This window comes from Cydia splendana, chromosome 1 (assembly GCF_910591565.1).
Source record: "Cydia splendana chromosome 1, ilCydSple1.2, whole genome shotgun sequence".
Classification (NCBI taxonomy): domain Eukaryota; kingdom Metazoa; phylum Arthropoda; class Insecta; order Lepidoptera; family Tortricidae; genus Cydia; species Cydia splendana.
The window spans coordinates 35,486,446-35,511,996 of NC_085960.1; the positions used below are offsets into that span (position 1 = coordinate 35,486,446).

The following is a 25,551-nucleotide window of genomic DNA, read 5'->3' on the forward strand; positions in this document are numbered from 1 at the left end:
CTTTTTATCCTGTTCTGAAGGTAAATGTGTACAAACATGGAAACAATCGTTTCTTTGATGATTCATTAAATTGTCGCGAGTTGTAAAGTTCGACAAACAACCATCACAAATATGTGCAGCATGCTGTGTATTTGATAATTGTTTAGATACTAACCTAGATAAATTTTTGATATAGCAATAATGCCCCTTACTGTCTTTGGATATGTACAATAAATTTAAGTGGGTAGCTTTTTTGCACTTTGTTAAGTGTAATGGGCCTACTACGTCATGTTTTTTACTTTTCGAATTGTATTCAAGACCAAAAACGTTTATACTTATATCATTCATTTTTTCAAATTTCTGAATATCTCCAACCTTAAGTGGGAAAGTTAAATTTCTAAAATTTAATTTATTTTTATGCGCTATATACGATTTCGTAGTGTTTGAACGATGACTTGTAGGTGGATACAAGCCTGACAATACAGCCCATCTAAAACATTCATGATCATTATTTTTTACATTAATAACTGCTTTTCTGTTCTGAATATCACGTGGTAATTCGATATAGGAAGAACCACGCAATGGATTAAATTTGTTTACATTGACATCTAGATAGTTAAATTTTACTAAACTCCATCCACTGTCTTTTCTCTCAAAGTTAAATAATTTTGTTAATATATCTTTAACAACTGACTCGAAAATATCAACTTTGTCGCTGCTAACATCAACTACATTGTTACATAATTGGAAATCAAATGTATTATTTACTTGTTTGCTCTCTTGAGTAAAATCCGCATTCAAAATAAAGTTTACTTTTAAAGCATGGTGATCTGTGAGGGAACGATCCAATAATGCAAAGATTTTATCTTTATTTCCTAGTAAAATGGATTCGGGAGTAAATGGTTGGTGAACATTTTCATTTAATAGTATTCTGTAAGTGGCCACCCTATTCTTAAAAGCATTTTCAATTAACTGAACATTAACCCATTCAATGTCAGCCCTTAAAACATTATTTTTGTGAAGATTACTATTTAAATGATTTTTAAAATATCTTTTAGAAACAAACTTATTACACACAGAACATTCAATTTCATGATTATTATTTGTACTCACAATGACATCGGGAACTGGTTCGGATGATGTTGATGCTACAGGTTCAGCAGCTGCTGAACGGTTTTTCTTCACCAAGAATTCTTCGGTCTCCAAAACTGCAGCTGTCCTTTTTACTCCCCGTCCTATTTGAGAAGATCTATAACAATACATAATAAACATAAATATCTTATTGACAGATAAAATAAAAATAATTACTAAAACGGTTGGTTGTATATACTAACGTAAGTCTTTTCGACACTGCTGACAATAGGCCCGCATCATCAAAACTCCATCAATCACATCTGATGACTGAGTATTCCCCTTGGAATTTTTGATATGCCCATCACATGGTGTATAATACGGTATAATATCAGAATCTTCCAGTAACGAGTGAGGTAATTTGTTTGATATATACCACATTCTTATATTTCTATGAAAATATGCTAAAATAAATTCTTTACTTAATTCCTCAATCTTATCACGAGGCAAAGTGAGACCAATATGATAGTAAGTAAACACCATTATGGAAAAGGATATCACAGTACAAGCACGGCACCAAAACACTGAATGATATGAACTCGAGATACCCCGCTTATATAATCAGCACTCTCCCACCCCACGTTTATCATAACAATAAGTTCTGGTCACAACAAGTTAGGAGGAACCCATCCTTTGTTAAACAGGTACTGGTTAAGAGTTATAAACATGTATGAACAGGAACACTTTTACTTACGCCTCTCGATGTAGTTGGCTCACAAGACGGGCAGCCTCGCATAGATCTTCATTTTCTTCTATTTCTTCACAGAGTCTGATAAGTTCAAGATCGTAGACATCACAACTCAAAGAGTCCATTATGAAATGAGAAATCATACAGTGCTTTCTTTCATTTAAATAGTTGACTACAGGTATAAGATTTCTAAGAGTGGGGACTGTAATCTTTACAAATGAGAAGTATTAAATTAAAACTTGTTGTAATGTGATACAATAAAAATAATCTGTTACATGGAAAATGTACTTAAGGAGAGGTAAAAAATGAGAAATACGTTAACACAATCATTAAGCTACTACTATCATTAATAATTATAACTATCACTGTTTCTTATTATCTATAAAATATTTCACACTACTGTCCTTAGAAGCTAATTGCTTTGTTATGTTATAAATAATATTTCGCGTATTTTGTAGCTCCAAATCGTCTTCCAACGCAAAATATTTCAATCTGAAGTCCGCATGCTTCCAGTGTTCCATGGGTGGGACGTTTTTGATTTTATGCATATCATATATCTCGATTTTAATCAAATGTGACGCATAGGCCCCGTCGTCTTGTCCGGATGACAAGTTTGCAACACCGTCTGGTGAACTTTTGCTCACATTTGAAGACCGTTTCACAACTTTAGACTGCTTTTTAGGTCGTTCAAAGAAGCTATCGATATTGTTTCCTGAACGTTTCTTTGCGATGGCTTGTTTAACTTTGAGACCAAGCGTACCCTCTTCATCGCTTGATTCGTCTTTATTATCATCCGGGTAGTAATAGTTCTTGAAAGTATTTTCAGTGAACTGAAACAATATAAAACAATAATTTACACACTGTCTACAATCTTGATAATTAAAACACAAAGAACACAAGTGAAAACAAAACAAAGTAAGTTACGGTAATAAAAGACATACTTACATCCATTGTTGGGTCTTTCTATAAACACTTAAACACTTCACTGTTGAATTAACACTATATTTCTATATACTGCAGTAGATACAAGGAGCTCTGATACAGAGGACTGCCACGACAGTAATACTTACTCAAACCCATTTCTCTTCGGCTTTTATACTGTGATAGTGAGCAGGATACAGTATCGTTCAAATCATGTCTCAACAGGTTCATCTAATACAGACGCTCTCTTTACTAAAACCCAAATTCAAAAGCATAATAGGAAACAATAAATCCATTGTCAGTATAAAATATAATAGATGTCTATCAATAAAGCAATTATGCTGTTATAACAATGAATACCAACACACAAGAAATGCCGACGTATTAGACTAAATCATGTTGAAACCAGTTGACACGTCTCGTTATTTTTTTTAAATCATACAAAGTAACATGTCTCAACAAGTTCATCTAAACAGACGCTCCCTGTACTCAAACTCAAATTATATCCACATAATAATCCATTGTCAGCATAAAATATAATAGACGTCTATCAATAAAGCAATTAAGCTGTTATAACAATGAAAACAAGTGCACAAGAAATGCCTCACACGCCTCGTTATTATTTTAATAATACAAAGAAACAAGTAGAATTGCATTTATCGCAGACAAAAATAATGAGTTAGAAATAGGTAAAACTAAATAAAATAACACAATACAATATGCACAATATAGGTAAGTATGTATACGATATGTAGGATGCTTTAGTTTGGATAGGTAAGAAGTTTAGGTATTTAGGTTAAAACATAACTTGAACGAAGACTAGGTGAAAGCAGGTTAGTTTGAAATGAGAAGTTAGGTTGATTTTAGTTAGGTTTGGTCAAGTTAGGTTTGGTAAAAGAAGGTTTAGGTTAGTTTAGGCTACCGACGGATTACTTGTGTAAATTCTAATTAGGTTAGGTTAGGTTAGAACTGTATTCCTTATAAATCGAAATAGCTCCAAGAGGTTGTAAGATCATAAGATAATGAATCGCAAATAAGTACCTTTTGCAAATACCTATCGGTAATACCTATTGCAAATACCTATCGCTAATACCTATCACAAACACCTACAGTATAATACACACATAAAGAAGGCATGAATGAAGACGTCGGTGGGTGAAGGGTCCAGGTAGTATTCTCGGTAACACAATAACGCGCCCGAGTCGAGATCGAACAATAGAAAAGGGTCGATAAGCCTATTGTTACCGTGGTGAGCAAGGTGTATTGTTTAATTAGCGTATTTCGTAAGTACCTGAAGGAGGCGCCGGGCACTGCTGAGACCTAGCGCAATCAATTCAAATGGGGGGCTATTTTTTTTTTTTTTTTTTTTTTTTTTTTTTTTTTTTTTTTTTTTTTAGGTTCACCGGGGGCGGTGGATCGGCCCTGGGGTCAGGATCGGCGACCACTGAGAGGTGGGGCCAGAATCGGGGAATAGTTTCTACTGTAATATGAACCATTTAAGTTTTTTAACAAAATTATTTATTAGGTAAGAGCGAGTTAAAATACAACTACCATCTGTATTTTTACAGTTTTTAATCATCATTTAAATGATGAGGAAATTTTATTCATATTCAAGTATTTAAAACCCAGTTATGTACATTTTTTCGCCTTCATTTTTGTAATAGAAAACCAGACCCCAGCAATTTCATATATTTTTCGTTCTTCTTTCATATTTTTATTTATGGTGCGTTGTATAATTCCCCGTCGCTTTAGTGAATCAATTACAACCCCTAGGCATAATCAGTTAAATACCACGTCGTGTCACTTCTCCCCGGCGGCGACAAAATTCAATATTTAACACGCCAAAGCGTTCCTAACAGCCAAACGGCGATTCTAAATAATAAAAAAAAACTCTAGCATTTTTGTTTCTCACGCAAACAAAACACGTATTTGTTATGATTTTTCAAAGGTCACGTACTGTCTTATTCACATAACATTTTAGCTTATAACTAGTGTAACTAGATCTCTAAACCCATAACAATCATACTCAGCTAGAGTTCTTATAAGTAACGGTTTTCGAGACGGTGCTTTTGACAGGAGTGCTGAATAACGGTTGAATAACATATGTACGCTGAGGCGATCCCAGGAGATGTCCCGAGGATATGTCTAAGCCAAATTTTACTATGAAAATATTATCACGAGGAACCGCATATAAAAGTTTTATGATAAAACGTTATCTTTACAAGCTTTACTGTTTGGAATGTGTGGTTGGTTGGAAACAACCTTTTTTTACTTTTACGCTTTTTTCTTTGGTTTATGTAGCGTATATAAAGACTATGGAACAAAAATAATTTTCTTATTGGGGAACTTAAATACTTGTTATTCGCCCGCGTGAAATATAATATAGCCCCCATGTTCGCTGATTCCATTCAACTCCCATTCAAAATTCCCTTTTAATGGTCAGATTTTAGTAGTTGATCAATGTACTTTCATAATGTAAACAAACAAAATAGAAAAATAGAATAGAAAATCCGACATAGCCAAAATATAATAGATATTACTTATGTCTTAAGTCCGTTACATCAAACTTAAGTGTTTGCACAGTTTGTTACAAATATAATTATAATTATGCGTAATATACATAATATAATATATTATTAAATTTTGAATGATGTTCCAGGTGAACTCACGGGAAATGTTCTAGAGGGTCAAACACTATTAGGACACCAAAAACATTATATTGAAGTTTTTTTGGGCATTTTGTGTTTGACCCTAGAGCATAACGAAAGCACACCGCAACATTCACCTGCTACTTTCCAAAAACCCGCCAGCAAAACTGTAGATTTTCTAAAGCAAAAACACACCAGCAATTTGCATACCATTTGCATATTTTTGTTAGTAAATTAAGTCACTCTGGATAGGGCTGTGCGCGGTTGCAACCCTTACACACCTACTTTATACCTACTAGTTGACCTCGCCGATAATGTCCGATAAGGGTACCTAGCGACTGTTTTAATTAATGATTAAGCCACTTGCCATTAAGAGCGGTTTCGCACTACGTCCGATCCGAATCCGATCCAAACCCGTGAAAATATGGTCCGTAGTAGCCGTAGAACTATTTCTATGGTAAGTTACGCACTAGATCCGATCTCCGTCATCCGATTTATTTCCGTCATTCAACGTGTGCGGTGCGTAACTTACCATAGAAATAGTTCTACGGCTACTACGGACCATATTTTCACGGGTTCGGATCGGATTCGGATCGGACGTAGTACGAAACCGCTCTAAAGCGTTCATTTTAGTCAAGTATGAGTCGCACATAGCATTGGTACAGATGTAGTGCATAATTGTTTCCTTTGTATTTTCTCGGACACGTTCGTATTTGTCATGCTAATTCAGTCAACGTCAGTACTTTTTGTGCCGAGACTGACTGAAATAGCGAGACACGTTCGTACGTTTCCGTGAAAATACGAAGGAAAATAACTATGTACTACATCTGCGGCAGATTTCTTTCTGAACGCTAAGGCGAGTTATGCCCAAGATGAATTGTTGTAATTTTGGATGTAATTTCTGTTGAAAAAATGTAAACATACTTAAACATTTTTTTTAACTTGAATTGAACTATGTACTTACAATAATATATTTTCACAAAGTTTGGCCGATAGAAGGCCGAACCTAGATGTGTACTAGAAACATACTAGAAATCAGGTTGGGAATACAGTTTTAATTAATTTTGTATGGATTTAGTTTCACGTATCGCTAACAAAAATGTAGTTACCTACAAGAATAAAATACTGATATAAAGATTGTATTTCCAGAGCACATAAAATAAACAAGTAGGTACCTTTTACACCCCGGTTCAATATGCCCTGTGGCAAAAATATCCATATAAAATGCCTCCAAAAAATGCGTGGCGAAATAATAAATTCATCCAAAACTGTTCGGGAATCAACATAAACGAACACCACGTCAACTTGTTGTTTTATCAGGAATTCCCTATACGTAGAGTGCCCATAAAGCCGAAAACAAAGCGGGAAAGTCCTAACCTTTGTTATCTAAACACAAAAATATTGTTGAATTTTTTCCTTAAACTTCATAAATCATTGTCAACACAAAATTTTATCAATGATTTATACACCTACAGTATAGGGAATATTTTAAGCGACAAGGGATAGAAAAAATATTAAATACATTCTCGAAAGCGCCTCGATGTGTAACCTTATTATTTATGAATGCCTTTATGGCCTCAAAATTTCTTACGCGTGAATTATTTAATCTGCTTTTCCATTAGGGTTTTCGTGAAATGACACAATTTATATTCAGGGTGAATACGAGGAACTCCAGTTTGAGTTTATGGGAAGATTAGGGTTCAGATCAAAAATTAAAACACTTGAGCTTCACGCCGCGTAGGCTTTTAACTTAACGCATTGCGTTGGGTTTTCACTTGATGTTTATTTAGTTGACGATTTATTGCTTTGCGTTTTTAGGGTTCCGTAGCCAAATGGCAAAAAACAGAACCCTTATGGATTCGTCATGTCTGTCTGTCTGTCTGTCCGTATGTCACTGCAGCCACTTTTTTCCGAAACTATAAGAACTATACTGTTGACTTAACACTTAATACTGTTAACTTGGTAAGTAGATGTATTCTGTGAACCGCGTTAAGATTTTAACACAAAAATAGAAAAAAAAAACAATAAATGTTGGGGGTTCCCCATACTTAGAACTGAAACTCAACATTTTTTTTTTCATCAAACCCATACGTGTGGGGTATCTATGGATAGGTCTTCAAAAATGATATTGAGGTTTCTAATATATTTTTTTTCTAAACAGAATAGTTTGCGCGAGAGACACTTCCAAAGTGGTAAAATGTGTGCCCCCCCCCCCCCTGTAACTTCTAAAATAAGAGAATGATAAAACAAAAAAAAATATATGATGTCCATTACCATGCAATCTTCCACCGAAAATTGGTTTGAACGAGATCTAGTAAGTAGTTTTTTTTTTAATACGTCATAAATCGTAAACCGCAATTTTATTATGTTATTTGCTAGGTTTTTTTTTTAAGTAGAACTTACCTGCTCGATAATAATGCGTGCTCGTCGACATTTAATCATGACGACGAAACACATTACTCTGAAACCATTTCACGAGCTTAAACAATTAAACGCAAAAACCGTCCAAGTGCGAGTCGGACTCGCGCATGATGGGTTTCGTACCATTACGCAAAAAACGGCAAAAAAGCACTTAAATATTTATTTTATTGTGTTTTTAGTACCTATTTGTTGTTATAGAGCACCAGAAATACATCATCTGTGAAAATTTCAACTGTCACGGTCCATGAGATATTACAGCCTGGTGACAAACAGGCAGACAGAGGAGTCTTAGTAATAGGGTCCCGTCTTTACTCTTCGGGTACGGGACCCTACAAAAAAATATAGAGCTATTATTAAGTCAGGAATACACTAGGCGACATATGTCACCAGCGACGTCGGGTGAAGCGGCGGCGCGACGTTGCCGTACTTCGCTCGACATGTTTGGTAACACCACGCGACACTAGTCGCCAGTGTATGTCATAAGTCTGTGGGTAGATCTGATATTTGTGATATACGCATGTGATAAATAAAGTTCGAGTCAGTCTCAGCCCGAACTTGATGTTTGATTTACATCCTTAACAAAGTCGTGTAATGTCACCAGTATTTCAGGTGAAGTTTCACGAAGTTGCATGACTTCGCCTGACGTCGCGCGATGTCACCAAATACATCGCTCGACTTCGCTTGACTTGTCGCCGACATTTGTCGCCAGATATTTGGCCCCTAGTATATCCCTGGCTTTGCGGACCTGCGTTAACTGAGGCTTACTTTTATAGGTTTTTGCATATTCATCTGTAAGTAAATAATATTTTTTTATGGTGAAAGAGAGTTTAAAAAATGCCCATTTCATGTAGTAAATTATAGATTATGTGGTAACTAGTTAAGCACTGAGAGCCTAGCGGTAAGGCGTGTTGTTTCTAAACGGGAGGTAGTGGGTTCAAACCCGGAATCCCACTAATAATATAATTTAATGACGTATGAAGCGCATAGTTGCCCTCTGGGTTGAAAGATCATTGATAATAGCTGTTATAAAACATCTCGGACTAAACCTGCCATAAACGGACCCTGGGCTTTTGTTGACGTAAACGGAAAACTTACTTTAGCCATGCAAAATTAATGTCAATTACATGCGAAACATGTAATATGCGTTTATGTAGGTACCTACTGTAAAACCCCGTAGATATAATCCAGTAACGCAACTATGCTTAATAAAGTACTATACATATTGCTAAGTATACAATAATACCCACATTCTTTTTGGTTTTGTGAGTTTTTCCTTTCATTTATAAATATGATTTTCCATATAACTACTACGGCATTCAAATAATAATTACGTCTAAGTATAACGGTTCGGGTTCATTTTAGACCGTAACTTGGTAGCTTTTGGAATTTATTTTGGTGGTTTTACGGTAAAAATAGCATCAATTAATACAGTCAGTTTAAAAAAAAAATCATCACATTCCTTTTCCACAAACAGACAGCGAAAATAGCTTTATTTTAATACAAATAAATAGCCGTGAATGTCACGTTTAAGTGGCAAATGGTAAAAAACGGGCCGCGTATGAGCCCACATGCATTATTCATGGCCGTATAATTCGTCGCAAGGCGCTGGTCATTTTCGCTATTATGACGGTAAGACCCTCGCGGCGTATACCTACCGTGAGTAAACATTGTGTCTTGGAGACCAACAAAGAACAGCGATAACGTTTAACCCCCCCCCCCCTGCCGTTTATTTATTCTATCAATAAGGGGGTATAAACATTAACCTGTACTAGCTTTTGCCCGCAACTTCGTCGGCGTGGAATGATGATGATTTTTAAAAACTCCTATGTCCTTCTCCGAGCCTCAAATTTCATCTTAATTGGTTCAGCGTTCATAACAGACAGACAGAGAGAGTTATTACATTAATAAGGATGGAATGGATCCGTAAACCATATTCGCAGCTTATGTATAGTAACCAATATTTATTTTATTTTACGATTTTCGTGCAAATGTATTATTGATATAACTGTAATTTACTACTTATTCAGTGTGTTTATTCGCATACGGCTCATTAATTATGATTTATGTTATAGCGTGATGTGATGTATGTTATAATTAACAAACATCTAGGGACTCGTATGTAATGGCATGTTTCGCGCACTTGCATTAAAATGTACTATTTCGATTTATATTTCATGTCTCCAAAATAAATATAATAAATGAATTATTAATTTTTAACATTTTCCATCTAATAATTAAAAAAAATAACACAGATCAAGTCATTTTACGAAATTCATCAAAATCTAGTATAGCCATAAGAGTAAAAACATTATGTCATGTTTTAAACGTAGGGTCCCCAGCCGAGTTTTTACGTCCACTTAAATTTTCAGAACAATTACTTTATTTCGAGCCGCGGAAAGCTTTCGCCTAAATTGGGACCACATGTGCGGGGCTTAAAAGTCGATATAGTTTAATATTTGTTGAAGTTTTTGCAAACCTCGCTTAAAATGGGTTTTATCTATGTATGGAGTAAGCTCTCTAAGCTTACTTATATCTCTATGACTAGAGTTAGATTAAGCTAACTGCACAAACTAAGCAAGCAATCGAGTGTAGAAATGACAGCATAAACGTCAAATTACACACTTCACACTTCCACACATTGTCACTACCGACTAGAAGCAACCCATAGACAGACAGTTAATTCACCGTTTAATTATCCTTCTCTCGCACTATTCAGAATACAAAGCAACCACGGCACGGATAGGAAGACAGTCTCACTTGTGGCAACATTGCAAGAATCACATAGCCATATAGTGGTCGCATACTGGCTCTCACAGATCTCTTACGCACTAAAAACATTACCTCCACTAAATAAATTAAATTAAATACTCAATCATTTATTTCAGATTTTAACAATCCATAGATTTTGTTAGTTTATCTTAAGCTAAGTACCTACCTATTTAATAACTAGTGTTAGTATTTACTTATTTACTAATTAACCTACAACTAAAAAGTAACTACAAAATAGACAGGTCACGAAGGAGGCCGATAAGACTTGACATTTATTAATGTTTGGATTTTGTTATGATAGGACCTTGACACAACTCAAAAATCTCCAAACCTTTGATCGACATCAACTTCTCCACATTCTAACTACTAAGATGCTATTATTGGGACAGTTTTGCACATAATTGTACTGTACCTATGTGTGTTGCTATTAGCATAGGTAGGTATAATAGGAATGAATTTGATATTTAATGCGTAGTCTGTAAGAAAGATTCAATGTTGAGTCTATAGGTATAGCGGCAGTACAATGCTGCCACAGTGTTTACTTTTCATCTTGGGCGTATGGCAATTCTAGAATGAAATGCTTTGTATTGGTACTACATTAAGGTTCAACACTTGTCGCCTTGAGTAAACAAATTACAATAAAAAACGAGACTCTGGATATGTGCCTGTGCTTCTTAATGGAATGAGAAAAAATGAGATGGTTTGTATAATTATACTTATATAAATATCTAGCCTCCGTCAGCGGCTAAGTAGAAGTAAAGCGAGGACGCTAACTAATCATTAATAATTTCGTAGGTACATTGACCCACCTGTTCCTATCTCTATCGCACGCGTATAATAATATTGCAGTCCCGCCGATGAAATATAAATACTACTACCTAAAAATATTTGATAAGGTAAACAACATTGTCTTTTAATTGTAGTGGCTACCGAATCGTTGATCACTGGTTGTGTAAGAGTCTACTTAACTAAATGATAGTTACTTTAGTTTTTCTACTCGTCGACTGTAATTCTTGAATTAAGATTTCGTATACCAAACTGCATTTGGGTATTAATGTATGGGCTCCCAACTCAACTATAATATTCATTTCGATACAGTTTAGTCAACTATAATGAAATTGACCAATCACTGCAGCTCGCCGCGGTCAATAGGACGAAACAAAACCATAGCTCAAATTAATTATTTATTTTAGGTTGTACTGTAGAAACAATTGCTTCATAAGTCAGAAACGCGCATGTGACAAACTTAATATAGGAACATCCATACACTACGAAAACCACTTAGCGTTAGTTGTTAGTCTCCATAGGCTACGGTGGCTAAAATCGAGAAAAAACTGTTTAAAAATTTAATTTAGCAAGGAGCAAGTACCAGGGCCTCATGAGTTACAAGAAGGTGTCGTTGACCAACCCGCCGGGCCGCGGCCGGAGAGCGGCTGCTCGCGTATCTTAAGCTGTATACTTTTGGTTTGTTTACCTATATGATTCTACTAGTTTAAACACTTTAAAGTATTATTTTTTTTGATTCGTAGAAAAAGTATTGTATACAATAGTGATATAATCAAGCTTTTCAATCTCGTACCTTACTTAGGCAACTCAGCAAGCTTCGTTGCCTAAACACGGTACTCGACTAAGAAACTCTTTATTAAATCACGATTGTATAATATATAACAGTTATATTGGTAAAGTGTCATTCTATAGGACTTGCTAACTATGTAAACAAACCGCCATATTAAAACTGTCACTGAATGATGATTTCAGTGTGGCGGTTTGTTTACATAGCTAGTAAGTTCCATAGAATGACACTTTAGTGGTCGCGGAATTTCTGGACCTATACCTACGACTAGTGATGTGCCGAGAGTAAAATACCATTACCGGTATTTTACCGTTTGGGAATATTACCAGTAAATTACCATTCTTCCCGGTAATATTCCCAAAAGCGGGTAAATACTGAAACGTGCTATTTTTAAAGGTAAATATGATTGCAAAGCTCCGGCTTGTTCAATAAAGCATAGCACGTTAGCACAGAAAATAAAATTAACTTAATTAGTAAAAATGTGGTGTCAAAAATTGCTTGCTGGAGGAACCTGTTTTGGGAGATAAAAAGCGAACAAATTTATATTTAAGGAACTTTATTTATTACTAAAATCTTGCCTATGCAATGTTAGTGGCTTAATCTAAACTTATGACCTCTGTGTGAACCTCTAACTTGATTTGACGACACCTAATGGTAGAACTTAGCTCAGTGGACGGCGGGGCCGCTTAATAGGTCCAGAATAAAGCTTCACACAGAATTCTACTTAGTTAAGAACTAAATTATTGTAACTCTAAATTCGATGTACCAGGATTTTCAAAAGTCTTTATGCTACTTTAATGGTTGCTCATAGTTTTAAATTCACTCTACACTTTACAGCTGGTGCTGATGCCCTACAAAATTAAAACATGGAAAGGACCGACCTCAGGATGAAAACCTTCCTCAGACGCTGCGGGGTGTCAGGCTGGTTTCCCCGAGAAGGCTAGAAGCTGAGCAGAGATGTAGAGCTCAGGGGCCGCGCACGTGGTACCAAGACGACGTGGCAGAGGCAGATGGGATGCTTAATTCCTCGATCCAGGAGGTCTCCCAAACAATATTCATAAATTTACTTCCAAGCTTTTGAAATGATGAAATAAATTTAATTTAAATTTAATTTAAATTCCCGGCTCCTGTAAACCGAGAAAAGGTTATATTAGCCGATGCCCTTTATGGCCGCTAGAGAAGAAACGAAACAATTGTAAATTTAGCTCACCGCACTGAAAGCTGCTAAGACTTCTGGCGGAGCGCTCCCTTCCCTCGAGCAGGAGTCACTCTGCAAAGAACCAAAACCTGGTTAAGAACAAACCCTCAACGTTTCGCGCCATTGTGGAGTTGATCACCACGAAATTTAATTAGTACTCACTCAGTGGAGCTTCCGAAGGACTCAAGCCGTTTCCATCTTTCAGACCACCATGTCGAAAGTGTGGTCTTCCCATGAATTGTGCTCTTGCGAGCGAGTGTCCCCAGAGGGGTTCCCAAATCAAATGTGCAAATCATTCTCGAATGAACTCCTCCAATATGGAGGTCCCTGAGGGCCTAACAAAAGTAGGGTGGCAGTCCCTTGAAGACACAAATCCTTCGAAAATTCTGTCTGAATTGTTTGGACAATTTCACTCCTGAGCCTAAGAAATATATTTTTATCATTAAATCTAATATTGTTTCATTCCAGAGCCACTTTGTAAGTCTGTAATTTCTATGTTTTGTTTTATATCAAAATTATTTTTTACCTGAAAAACATACCTAAATCATACAAAGTTTTCCTGGAGTGACAATCTAAATATCTCAAGTTTTAGTTATTTTTACTCGTATGACAACCCCGGCAACAGATAAGCATCTAGAGGTGCATCTGAATGCAACAGATTATGCAAATAAGTGCAATTAATATAGTTTGTTTCGGACACTGTTAAAAACGTTGCAATACGAAAAAGTATTTTTCTTTTAATTATGAATCATCTCAATAATACTTAATATAAATTTAGAAAAATGTACTACGTTACAATACCCCCCTCCCCGATTTTAAGGTTCAACGTAGGTGAACCGCTCGCTGTCCTCAGCGACTTGAACCAAACCAACAACAAACCAAAGGCAAGAAAACTAACCTACTACACAAGCTATTCAAATTGAACAAAAACCTAACGCGGCTTCGAGATTCTGACTCTCAGGAGTCTAAGGACTCTATGATACATATATCATCAAAAAAAAATTTAAACTACCGTTTCCACAAACATGGATTAACCGAATCTAAAAACAACCGACCAAAAAGGAAAATCTCGAACCCACGTTAACATACGGAAGGTGAAAAAAAACTATGCGGCCTCTGCCCAACACATAGAAAAAACCTCCGTTATACCTTACAAACCAGTGAACCAACCGTTGGCCTTCTCAGTACAACGCGGTAAAAGCTTGTTGTGCTGAGAAAGCCAAATCCAACCGCCAGGACCGATATTCAGCATTCATCAATATAAACTCTTCTTGACCGGGCAAAATGATGAAGTCTAGGCAATAACCATCACCCGACTCCAACAACCATAAATCCAAACCGGAAAACAATCCAACCAAATCTAAGTTTCAAACCATCAAAGTTGCTAACTTAAGTTTCAATCTCTACCTATAAAAGTTTGTCCCCGACTGACTTGTCGGAGGAAACGAAACATCCAAAATCATGTTGCACAACACCCCCAAAAATATGGTATACCTAAACAAAACCGGGGTACGGCAACATGCGAAATAGTACTACTAAAAAAAATCGTTAGGTCTTACGCCTAACGACACGTGATTTAAAAAAAAAATACACTAAGTTAAAAACAAAAACAAACAAAGTACTATTTCGATGTTTGTCGGGTATGGTAAGTACCGGACAAAGCGCAACAACGCGTTACCATTTGGTCATATTAAAGATAGCTCCGATGTTGGGGTTGAGAGGTACTTAGCAGGTGAGTGGTTTGTCGTCCTTGGCGGCACGACGACTGGTACAAGACGAGGGATCGTGCGTCCAAGGATAACTCCCCTAAGCTCTAAAACCATACTAATTCCTATATCCCAATATCGCTCTGAGACTGAGCACAGCTTCGATCGCATCGCACATACATCACGCACTAACAGACTCAAACATTCATCGCCCATGCAAAAAAATAATAACGAAACAGTTTTTCCTGTTCGCCACATTCCGAACAAAATTCGTGAATTAAATATTTACCGAATATTTAACACTACTAACGATCTCAACTGTTTTTTTTGTTATGTTATGAGAGGTAGGTGATAGTGGTTGTCAACTCTGGCGGCAAGACGACAAGCCAAAGTGACTCGGGGTCTTGCGTCCAGAGATAACTTCCACCTCGAAACCTAACTTCCATTTCCTACTTAAAATCTTTAATATGCCACGACCCAATTGGGTGACCATCCAGCCTTTCAAGCTCATAAACCAAAGGAGATAAAACCTTTTTAACCCTGCACGGTTCATACTTAGGTGCGAGTTTTGACATAACAAACTTAGAGGCGTCACTTTGCGTGTAAGTACGCTTGTGAACAATATCCCCTACTGAAAACTTCGCCTCTCGGCGTCTCAAATTATAATATTTGGCATTTGTTGCATGTGCTTGCAGCATACGTAACCTAACCTGCTCAAAAATCTCTCTCATACAACCAAACTCGCCTGCATACTCCTCTCTAGGCATACCCACAGCATACTGCTTATCAGTATCTTTATAAAACGAGCCGTTAATGACGGGTTCCCTAGCGTGCACTAAAAAGAAAGGAGAATACCCGGTGGTCTCACTTACTGCACTGTTTATCGCAAACCTGATTTGGTGCAGCTTTTCGTCCCATGTACGGTGATTGTCCTTTACGTAAGACGCTACGGCGGTCATTACTACTTTATTATAACGCTCGACTAAATTTACCTGCGGAGTATAGCGCGGGCCATAAAAAATGTTAGGTACGTTGTAGCGTTTCATTAACTGCTTAAACTCTGATCCCGTGAATTGCGTTCCATTGTCTGCAATCACGGTTTCAGGAACGCCATGTTCCAAAATGACATGGTTTTCAAAATGCTTCGCCACCAAAGCGCTAGTAGCGCGGCGAAGTGGAAATAGCAGTGTGTGTTTCGAAAAGCAACATGTAACAACAAATAAAAATGTATAACCTGCGCGAGAGCGCGGCAGTGGACCGACAAGATCTATGCTAACTACCAACCATGGTCGTCTACATACCTTTGGCTGTCCCATGAGGCCTGCAGTCGGTTTTTGCGAATGCTTGTACGCTGCACAGACATCGCACGCTTTTACGAACTCGACTACATCCTTGTACATACCAGGCCAAAAGTAGGTCAACGCCAACCGGCGATGAGTTTTAAAAACACCTAAATGAGCAGCGGTTGCTTCGCAATGATTTTGCTGCAAAACTCTCTTACGGTCACACTTCTTCACCACTTCCTTCCAATCGAACTCTCGCAACAGATTGTACTTTGACTTAGAAAGTCTAAAAAGTTTCCCGTCCTTTAAACAAAAATTTGGAAAATTCGCGGGAAAAGATCTACAACCATTGAAGATCTTATCATACCACTCATCTGGCTCAGCGTCATCATTCGTCACGTTTACTGCGTCTACTTGCATAAGTCTTGACAGTGCGTCAGGCACAACGTTAAGCGATCCCTTTCTGTGCTCAATCTCAAAGTCGAATTGAGACAGTCTGCAACCCCAACGAGCTAACCTCCCTGACGGGTTTTCAAGATTCATGAACCATTTGAGTGACGCGTGATCCGTGATTACTTTGAACTTACGTGAGCCTAAATACGCCTGAAATTTCTCCACTGAAAATATAACCGCAAGAGCCTCCCTTTCCGTGGCGCTGTAATTTCGCTCACTTTTGTTTAGGGCGCGGCTAACGTATGCGATCGGATGCTCAACACCCTCGATGGTCTGAGAAAGCATTCCACCAATTCCGTACGAAGAGGCATCACAATGTACAGAAAATTCTTTTTTAAAATCCGGTACCGCCAAAATGGGTGCCGTCACTAGAGCGTTCTTCAAAATTTTAAATGCTTCCTCTGCTTCTGCAGACCATTCGAAAGGTGGCGCCTTCTTGCCCTGTGACGTAAGTTTATTCAAAGGAGCGGCTATAGATGCGAAATTTCGGATAAACCGTCGATACCAAGAACACGTTCCTAAGAATGCCCTTACGTCACGTGCGTTCGTCGGTGTGGGGAAGTTTAGAACGGCAGAAACCTTATCAGGATCAGTACGCAACCCGAACTCGTCCACGACGTAACCGAGGTATTTTATGGACTGCCTGAAAAACTTAGACTTCTCGAATTCTGATTTTAATCTTGCAAACATTCCTGACATTACCGCAAAATATAAATGGATGGGTTCGTTTTCCCCCTGTGTTCTAGCTTGAATTTCCTGTCTCAGCCTAAAATCATAGTCACCGGGGACAAACTCATCTAATAAAAGTGACTTTAAATCCTGCCAACTTGAAACCGAACCCTTGACACCTCTGAACCACAACAACGCCGAGTCTACAAATAAATGTGGTGCCGCCCTAAATAGTTTGGCATCTGAAACCCCATTTGCTTCCTTTAACTCCTCCACGCGCTCCAAAAATGAGCGCGGGTCTGTTAAACCATTAAATTTAACCTGCCATTTTGAAATATTCAAATCACTTGAGCACTGAACCTGCATTTCCCTAATACCGCTTGTTAACATTTCAGAACTACTTCCTGAGACCAAAGGATTTGGATTTAAAACCTCCGCGCTGCCACTGGGTGCTGCTGGACCTGAACCTGGACCCTCAATCTTCGCCAATAAAGTCTCAAGCTTGGATTGCAAACTAGTCTTCAGTTCTAACAATGTCTGGTTGCGTTCCGGCTGAACCCTGGCCAGACGGTGATAAATATGGTACCCAAGGGCTTTAGCGCGACTTAAAGAATATCTCTCCTTTGTCTCACAATATTTGTCAACAATGGAAGCCAAATCGATCACTTTCTCCGAGACAATGCCTAGCTCCGACTCCGCTGACAGTTCAGTTCCCACTATGTCCTCGCTAGGAGCTTCTAAAATAAGAGACCTAAGTTGCTTTCTCAAAGCGTCAACTGTGGTTGCAGGAGTTTCTGACCGAATTTGAACCTCATAAATCAACTCATCCTTCAAAAGACTGTGAAATTGAATGCTGCGCTCCATTTTTAACTATTTTATCAACTGTTGTATTGAAAATTCTGGTATTAACAATGTGTTTTGTATGTATGATTGTATCACTTATATTGTTTTTATAAAGAATAAATACTACTAAATAGTGTACTATTTTCTTTAAACCAATCTGAATCTACAAATAATGTAACTGTAATCCTTAATGAGTAAAGTATTTTTACTACCGAAAATGATTTCTAACTGACAGGTGTGCACTTTCAAACGTCAACTTTCTTTTTAAATTTGCAAAGTGAAAGCTACCATCAAATTGGTTCCAAACAATACCACAAAAATCCAAGAATGTAATATTTCCCACAAAATCCAATGCTTTTCACTTTAAATATGTAATAATGAGCTGACAGTATAAATGTAAGCAAATACTCTTAAAATAATTGTGTGTACTGAAATTGGAATATCTTTGTAATAAGTCCGTACCGACAAAAGAATGCACAAAAACCTTTTAAATTGCAATTTTATGCTTAAAAACGACACAAATTCACATCAAATGTTGAAATCAAAACTTAGTATATAAAATCAGTGAAATTTCAAAACATATACTTGGTGCAAAGTGCAAAACCACGTTATTTTTTACGGTTGGCAATATAACCTCAAAAAGTCAAAAAGTGTGTGTCACTTTCTCTTCCAAAAAACAACAAATAAATGTGTAGCAAAACAGCAGAATTGCAATCAAATCTTCAAATTATGATATCTAAAAACTATTCAATGTATAAAGAGCAACCAACACTAAACAAAAAGGTGAGTAACACAGTAAATATTTCACAACTTTCCTGGTACATGAAATTTCCCCTATTTCCTACAGCAAGCTTATTCCCAGGGCGCCAGTGAAACGTGCTATTTTTAAAGGTAAATATGATTGCAAAGCTCCGGCTTGTTCAATAAAGCATAGCACGTTAGCACAGAAAATAAAATTAACTTAATTAGTAAAAATGTGGTGTCAAAAATTGCTTGCTGGAGGAACCTGTTTTGGGAGATAAAAAGCGAACAAATTTATATTTAAGGAACTTTATTTATTACTAAAATCTTGCCTATGCAATGTTAGTGGCTTAATCTAAACTTATGACCTCTGTGTGAACCTCTAACTTGATTTGACGACACCTAATGGTAGAACTTAGCTCAGTGGACGGCGGGGCCGCTTAATAGGTCCAGAATAAAGCTTCACACAGAATTCTACTTAGTTAAGAACTAAATTATTGTAACTCTAAATTCGATGTACCAGGATTTTCAAAAGTCTTTATGCTACTTTAATGGTTGCTCATAGTTTTAAATTCACTCTACACTTTACAGCTGGTGCTGATGCCCTACAAAATTAAAACATGGAAAGGACCGACCTCAGGATGAAAACCTTCCTCAGACGCTGCGGGGTGTCAGGCTGGTTTCCCCGAGAAGGCTAGAAGCTGAGCAGAGATGTAGAGCTCAGGGGCCGCGCACGTGGTACCAAGACGACGTGGCAGAGGCAGATGGGATGCTTAATTCCTCGATCCAGGAGGTCTCCCAAACAATATTCATAAATTTACTTCCAAGCTTTTGAAATGATGAAATAAATTTAATTTAAATTTAATTTAAATTCCCGGCTCCTGTAAACCGAGAAAAGGTTATATTAGCCGATGCCCTTTATGGCCGCTAGAGAAGAAACGAAACAATTGTAAATTTAGCTCACCGCACTGAAAGCTGCTAAGACTTCTGGCGGAGCGCTCCCTTCCCTCGAGCAGGAGTCACTCTGCAAAGAACCAAAACCTGGTTAAGAACAAACCCTCAACGTTTCGCGCCATTGTGGAGTTGATCACCACGAAATTTAATTAGTACTCACTCAGTGGAGCTTCCGAAGGACTCAAGCCGTTTCCATCTTTCAGACCACCATGTCGAAAGTGTGGTCTTCCCATGAATTGTGCTCTTGCGAGCGAGTGTCCCCAGAGGGGTTCCCAAATCAAATGTGCAAATCATTCTCGAATGAACTCCTCCAATATGGAGGTCCCTGAGGGCCTAACAAAAGTAGGGTGGCAGTCCCTTGAAGACACAAATCCTTCGAAAATTCTGTCTGAATTGTTTGGACAATTTCACTCCTGAGCCTAAGAAATATATTTTTATCATTAAATCTAATATTGTTTCATTCCAGAGCCACTTTGTAAGTCTGTAATTTCTATGTTTTGTTTTATATCAAAATTATTTTTTACCTGAAAAACATACCTAAATCATACAAAGTTTTCCTGGAGTGACAATCTAAATATCTCAAGTTTTAGTTATTTTTACTCGTATGACAACCCCGGCAACAGATAAGCATCTAGAGGTGCATCTGAATGCAACAGATTATGCAAATAAGTGCAATTAATATAGTTTGTTTCGGACACTGTTAAAAACGTTGCAATACGAAAAAGTATTTTTCTTTTAATTATGAATCATCTCAATAATACTTAATATAAATTTAGAAAAATGTACTACGTTACAATACTCGTACTTGAACGCTTACATTATAATTGAATTAATTTAATATAAAACATGTAGAACTGGCTTAATTATCTTTACGTCTCTTCCACTCGTAGCATCACCTATCTCTTTCACTCAATCTTAGCGGAGTTGCAAAGCAATGTAGTATTACGCTGTATCCCGTACTGGGCTATAACCGCAAAAATCGAAGTTGGCCAATTGCGGGCGTTTTTCTGTCACTACAATAAATAAAATAAATAAAATGAATAAAATAAAGTGAACAAAGTGAACAAAGGGAACAAAGTGAACAAAGTGAACAAAGTGAACAAAGTTAACAAAGTTAACAAAGTTAACAAAGTGAACAAAGTTAACAAAGTGGACAAAGTGAACAAAGTGAACAAAGTTAACAAAGTGGACAAAGTGAACAAAGTGGACAAAGTGAACAAAGTGAACAAAGTGAACAAAGTGAACAAAGTGAACAAAGTGAACAAAGTGAACAAAGTGAACAAAGTGAACGAAATGAACGAAATGAATGAATACTTACAACTAGGCGATTCGTCTGCTCGTTTGATTCCTATGTCATAAAAAACTAAAATAAACGATAGTATGATAGATAGATGTAAGAGTGATATTGTGATCATATAATAAGTACTCACCCCTGGTAGCGTCCGTTTTTCATGAAGCGCTGACTGCGCGCTCGACGCGCTCTCCGGGTTGAAGTAAGTCAGGAAGGCGCACCCTGAGAAAAAAAACATTCATTTAATATGATGAAAAAGTTGTATTACTAAAAAAAAATATAGCTAAAAAAATTGTTGGATAATACCGGCCAAGTTTGAGTGAGGCAATCTCCGTTACGAACCATAGATTTTTTTCATTTTGTACAAACGGCCGTCTACCTATTTTCGGAACCTATGTACAGTCGAAGTCAACAATATGTTTACATTTTTCGCCTTATTACAAAGAAGTAAGGTTCAAAAGTGTAAACATATCTTTGCAGTGAATGTACGGCCACACTCACCGCAGGTCAGCACCCCTCCGACAAAATTGTAGTTTATGACCCACTACCAATTTGTCATATGATGAAAATAAAAGACCAATACGGTTTTAAAGTTTTGCAGCTCGCACACGAATCGAAATGAAATTTATCTTTCCGCTTCTTATAATGAACATAAACCCATTGCAATCCTGAAATAAAAGTGTAAAAGCAGATAATAATATATCATCCGACCTTACCGTCGCACCATCCAATTTAAATAACAATACAAAAAGTTGATATTAATTGATCGCGGAATGGTTCCCAACGGGATTACAGAGGCGGCATTCAGATTTTACATCTGTTATTGATGTAATATTGGTGTGATATTACTTTCTATGCATCGCGCTGACATCGCGCTGAGTGACATGAGTAAATATGTAAGTATAAATATAAATTTATCATACTTATTTAAAAATTGAATGCCACTCAAAGAGGCAAGCGTGCGCGGAGCCGAAGGCAACACGTAGAGGGCTTTTTGACAATTTAATGGGAATGAACTATGTGGCAATTTCGCAAAGTTTCCGACAATACAAAAGTTGATACAAAGTTGAATAATTTATTTTAAAGTACAAGAAGTGTACTTCACTTATTGGTTGGTAAACTAGCCCGCTTATATGGTATACGAGTAGTCGAGGTTGTATATTGGGGTATTCAATCTATTTTTATTGCCTATTTTATTGAATATTCAAATCTCTTTGGGTCAATCGGCTTTCGGAATAACAATTGTGGTCGCATGTGTTGCTTTTCAAATATTTTCAAATGTGTTTGTATTCGATCACAATATAAAAGCGATGAACGTGATAGACGAATTGGTTCATGGTTTTTATACAACAAATAAGTTTAATAAATAGTAGGCGGACACCAAAGAATATGGACTAGAAGATAGTCTTAGGTAATAATATCTTAGATAGGTGTAGTGAATAAGTTATTAATTTTATATTTCCATAGAAAAGATAGAAACTATTTTTTATCAAACAAACAATTGGTACAGTCGAGGTCAAAGATATGTTTACACTCTTGCACCTTACTCCTTTACAAGAAGGCCAATAATGTAAAGATATCTTTGGCCTCAACTGTACTACCAACACGTAACACAACAAACTTGTACTACCAATTTTAAGATGTAAGTGGAAAATTTACCGCTTCTGGTAAGATTTGAATTTGCTACATTATGGTACAACCAGTGATCGCAGGGTACAACGGTCCAATCGCTATTAAGATTAACCAACTGAGCAGTGAATTTTGAAATTTGAACGCTCCTAGGTACTTCTAGCAAACCCCATTTGTCAGAACAAGAAAAAAATATTCTTTGCCCTTTTTGGATGCTTGTACTAATGTAAGTAAGACAAAGACAGTATGATTATCTCTATCTATGATTGAAATGAGACATTCCCTGGTCAAACTATATAGAGGTATTAGAAAAGCTACCATTGCAGAGCTTTCGTAAGAAAGGTTCTGTTTAATATAAAGAACTAACTTATGGCAGTGTTTAAAAAATATGAGTTGGCAGCATCGACTGGACCGGAAACGTATAGGCGCAGGAAATGAACCCGTTAGAGCAATCCAAGATGGCTGCCGGAAGCTGCGGAGCGATTTATTCCTGTTGCAGTCCGGTTACAAAGGTAATGGATATGCTTCTTTTGTACACAACTTTGGGATACTTAGGTTATTTTGCTTGCTTTGGCGTAGCCGTTTTAAAAGTGTAAAAGGTTGTAATTCTAAACTTATTGCACGAGGACTTATTTTTTGTAATGCATGGCACATTTATAGGGGGCGTGCATGAACTATAGGGGCAGCATAGGAGCCGTCAGATTTTTGGCGCGAGGCGTAAATGTGACGTTTATGCTTCCTATGTAGCCCACAAGATGGCAGAACCTACTATGCACAAGGAAACGTACCTACGAGAACGGTAGATGATAGCACTTGTTTTGGCAATGTACATAAGCACATATTAATGTTTCCGATTCAGGCCACAAAATGGCAGACCCTCCAACGCGCACGATCCCTAGATGCGCCACCGATTGCATTTTTTTAATTGTGACGTTCGGATGTCATTAATGTCATTATTGCCGCCTCTGTATCTGTCAATTTTCTTGATAAAATAAAAGACAAAATGAAGGTAGCAATGCAGCGGCGAACGTCATACATTTTATCACGGAAATTGACAGGATACAGCTGAAATAGATCATAAACTTAAATATTAGATGTCATATATTAAAGAAAATGAGACGAAGACCTCCTGGACCAGCCTCTAGTGGTGAAGGCCGGGTTCCAACCGGCATCTTTAGCTGGCGCGGCTAACACCATGAACCCCTAGGCTACCTCGCCACGGCGTAATCGGTCTCAATTTCTCGACTATATACCATCTTGGTACAACTAAGGTGTCTTTGACCAACTCTAAGGGCGAACAATACGTGCTTGCACCTCCTATACGAATCCCTTACGGAATTACGATATAGCGAGAGAGATTAGTGCTGCCATCTATACAGAACTTTGAGAACAAATCTAATATTTTTTGTCAAATATTTAGTTATGTGGTTTTTAAATAGTCTGACTCCTTTCCTTTCCTTTTAGTTCTTTTTTCAGTTTCTAATATATATATAGAAGTGTTTCTACTTCTAGACAAAACGTACAAACCTCTATCTTTGAAACGTATACTCTGCATCTGTAGTGTATTTAACTAAGAATTAATTAAAACAAACCGGCTCACGTAGACTAAACACCACGTAGTCATTACTCCTACGCAATTTAGCTACCAAAGAGATCCTGGGGGCGCAAATAAGTAGCATAGCTACTCAAAATTAGCTACTGCCTCTAATTTACGCGGTGGTCGAATTTACATCGCTTCCCCACCCTCCTATCTAACGGCCCTGCCATTTGATTTTGAACTTAATCTACCCCTGGTTTAGGTTTGTTTCCTGTCGCAAATAAAATAAGATAGGAGGTTGTGACAGTGAGCTAACGATTTGCATCGACTAGCCTCCTAATTAGCAGTTACCCGGCTTTTATTTCCGACCGACCGTTATCTAAGCCCCTGTAATCGGCCACTGCCACGCCTATGCCGGCTTTAGCTTTAAAACAACGTATTTCAACAAGAACTTTAAAGGAGTTACGTCATTTTAAAACTGTGGGAAACTATGGAGCTAGTGGTCGAAAAATGACCAAAGTTTAGTCAAAGGTAGAGGGAGTTACAGCGTTTTGAAATAGTAGGCACAGATACTGCAATGTTGCGTTGAAGTTAAACAAAATTTAAAGTTCTTTTAACCAGCGGTCAGCCTCAAACAATGTACAATTAAAACTGTTTTTAAAACTAGTGGTTTGGTCTAACTCCTTTAATTGGTTACTGTCATGCCTGTGTAATAATGTTGCAGACGAAATACCGATACGAGAATACTTGCGTTCAAAGAATGGGGAATATTACGTGAAACTCTGCATAGGGCACGCCACCTACCACAATCCATCACAATCTAACGGCCCGATTCGATGTTTGAAATAGACATCTATTAGACATCTTTTAGACATCACCAAGATACGATAACGATATGTTTAAGATCGAACCTGTCAAATTTGACATTTGCGCGATTCTGGAGATACTGTTGAATGATTTCCACAGGATATGACTTAGAGATGCAATTCACATCTAATAGACATCTTACTCTATCTAACGTAAAAGTGACATTGGTTGCCCGAATTGCGCTGCAAAAGAGAACTAGTTGATATCTAAACTATAACGTATCTAGTACGTGTCGTCTCTTGTGAATATC

The 25,551-nt window shown here is 37.3% G+C and overlaps 2 protein-coding genes across 7 annotated transcripts in view; one reads left to right on the forward strand and one right to left on the reverse strand.

Annotated features, from left to right (window-relative positions):
- LOC134794278 (CUGBP Elav-like family member 4) overlaps positions 1-25,551 on the reverse strand; it is an 883,344-nt gene that overhangs the window by 740,598 nt on the left and 117,195 nt on the right. For 5 of the 6 annotated variants that reach the window (XM_063766045.1, XM_063766084.1, XM_063766053.1 and 2 more), the window contains one exon: positions 21,408-21,490. In XM_063766045.1, the coding sequence (XP_063622115.1) occupies positions 21,408-21,490 (83 nt within the window). Of the gene's footprint in view, positions 1-21,407; positions 21,491-25,551 lie in introns of those variants that run through there. The other variant, XM_063766093.1, reaches the window with a different exon arrangement.
- LOC134794330 (L-2-hydroxyglutarate dehydrogenase, mitochondrial) overlaps positions 1-25,551 on the forward strand; it is a 417,328-nt gene that overhangs the window by 119,850 nt on the left and 271,927 nt on the right. The window lies entirely within an intron of this gene.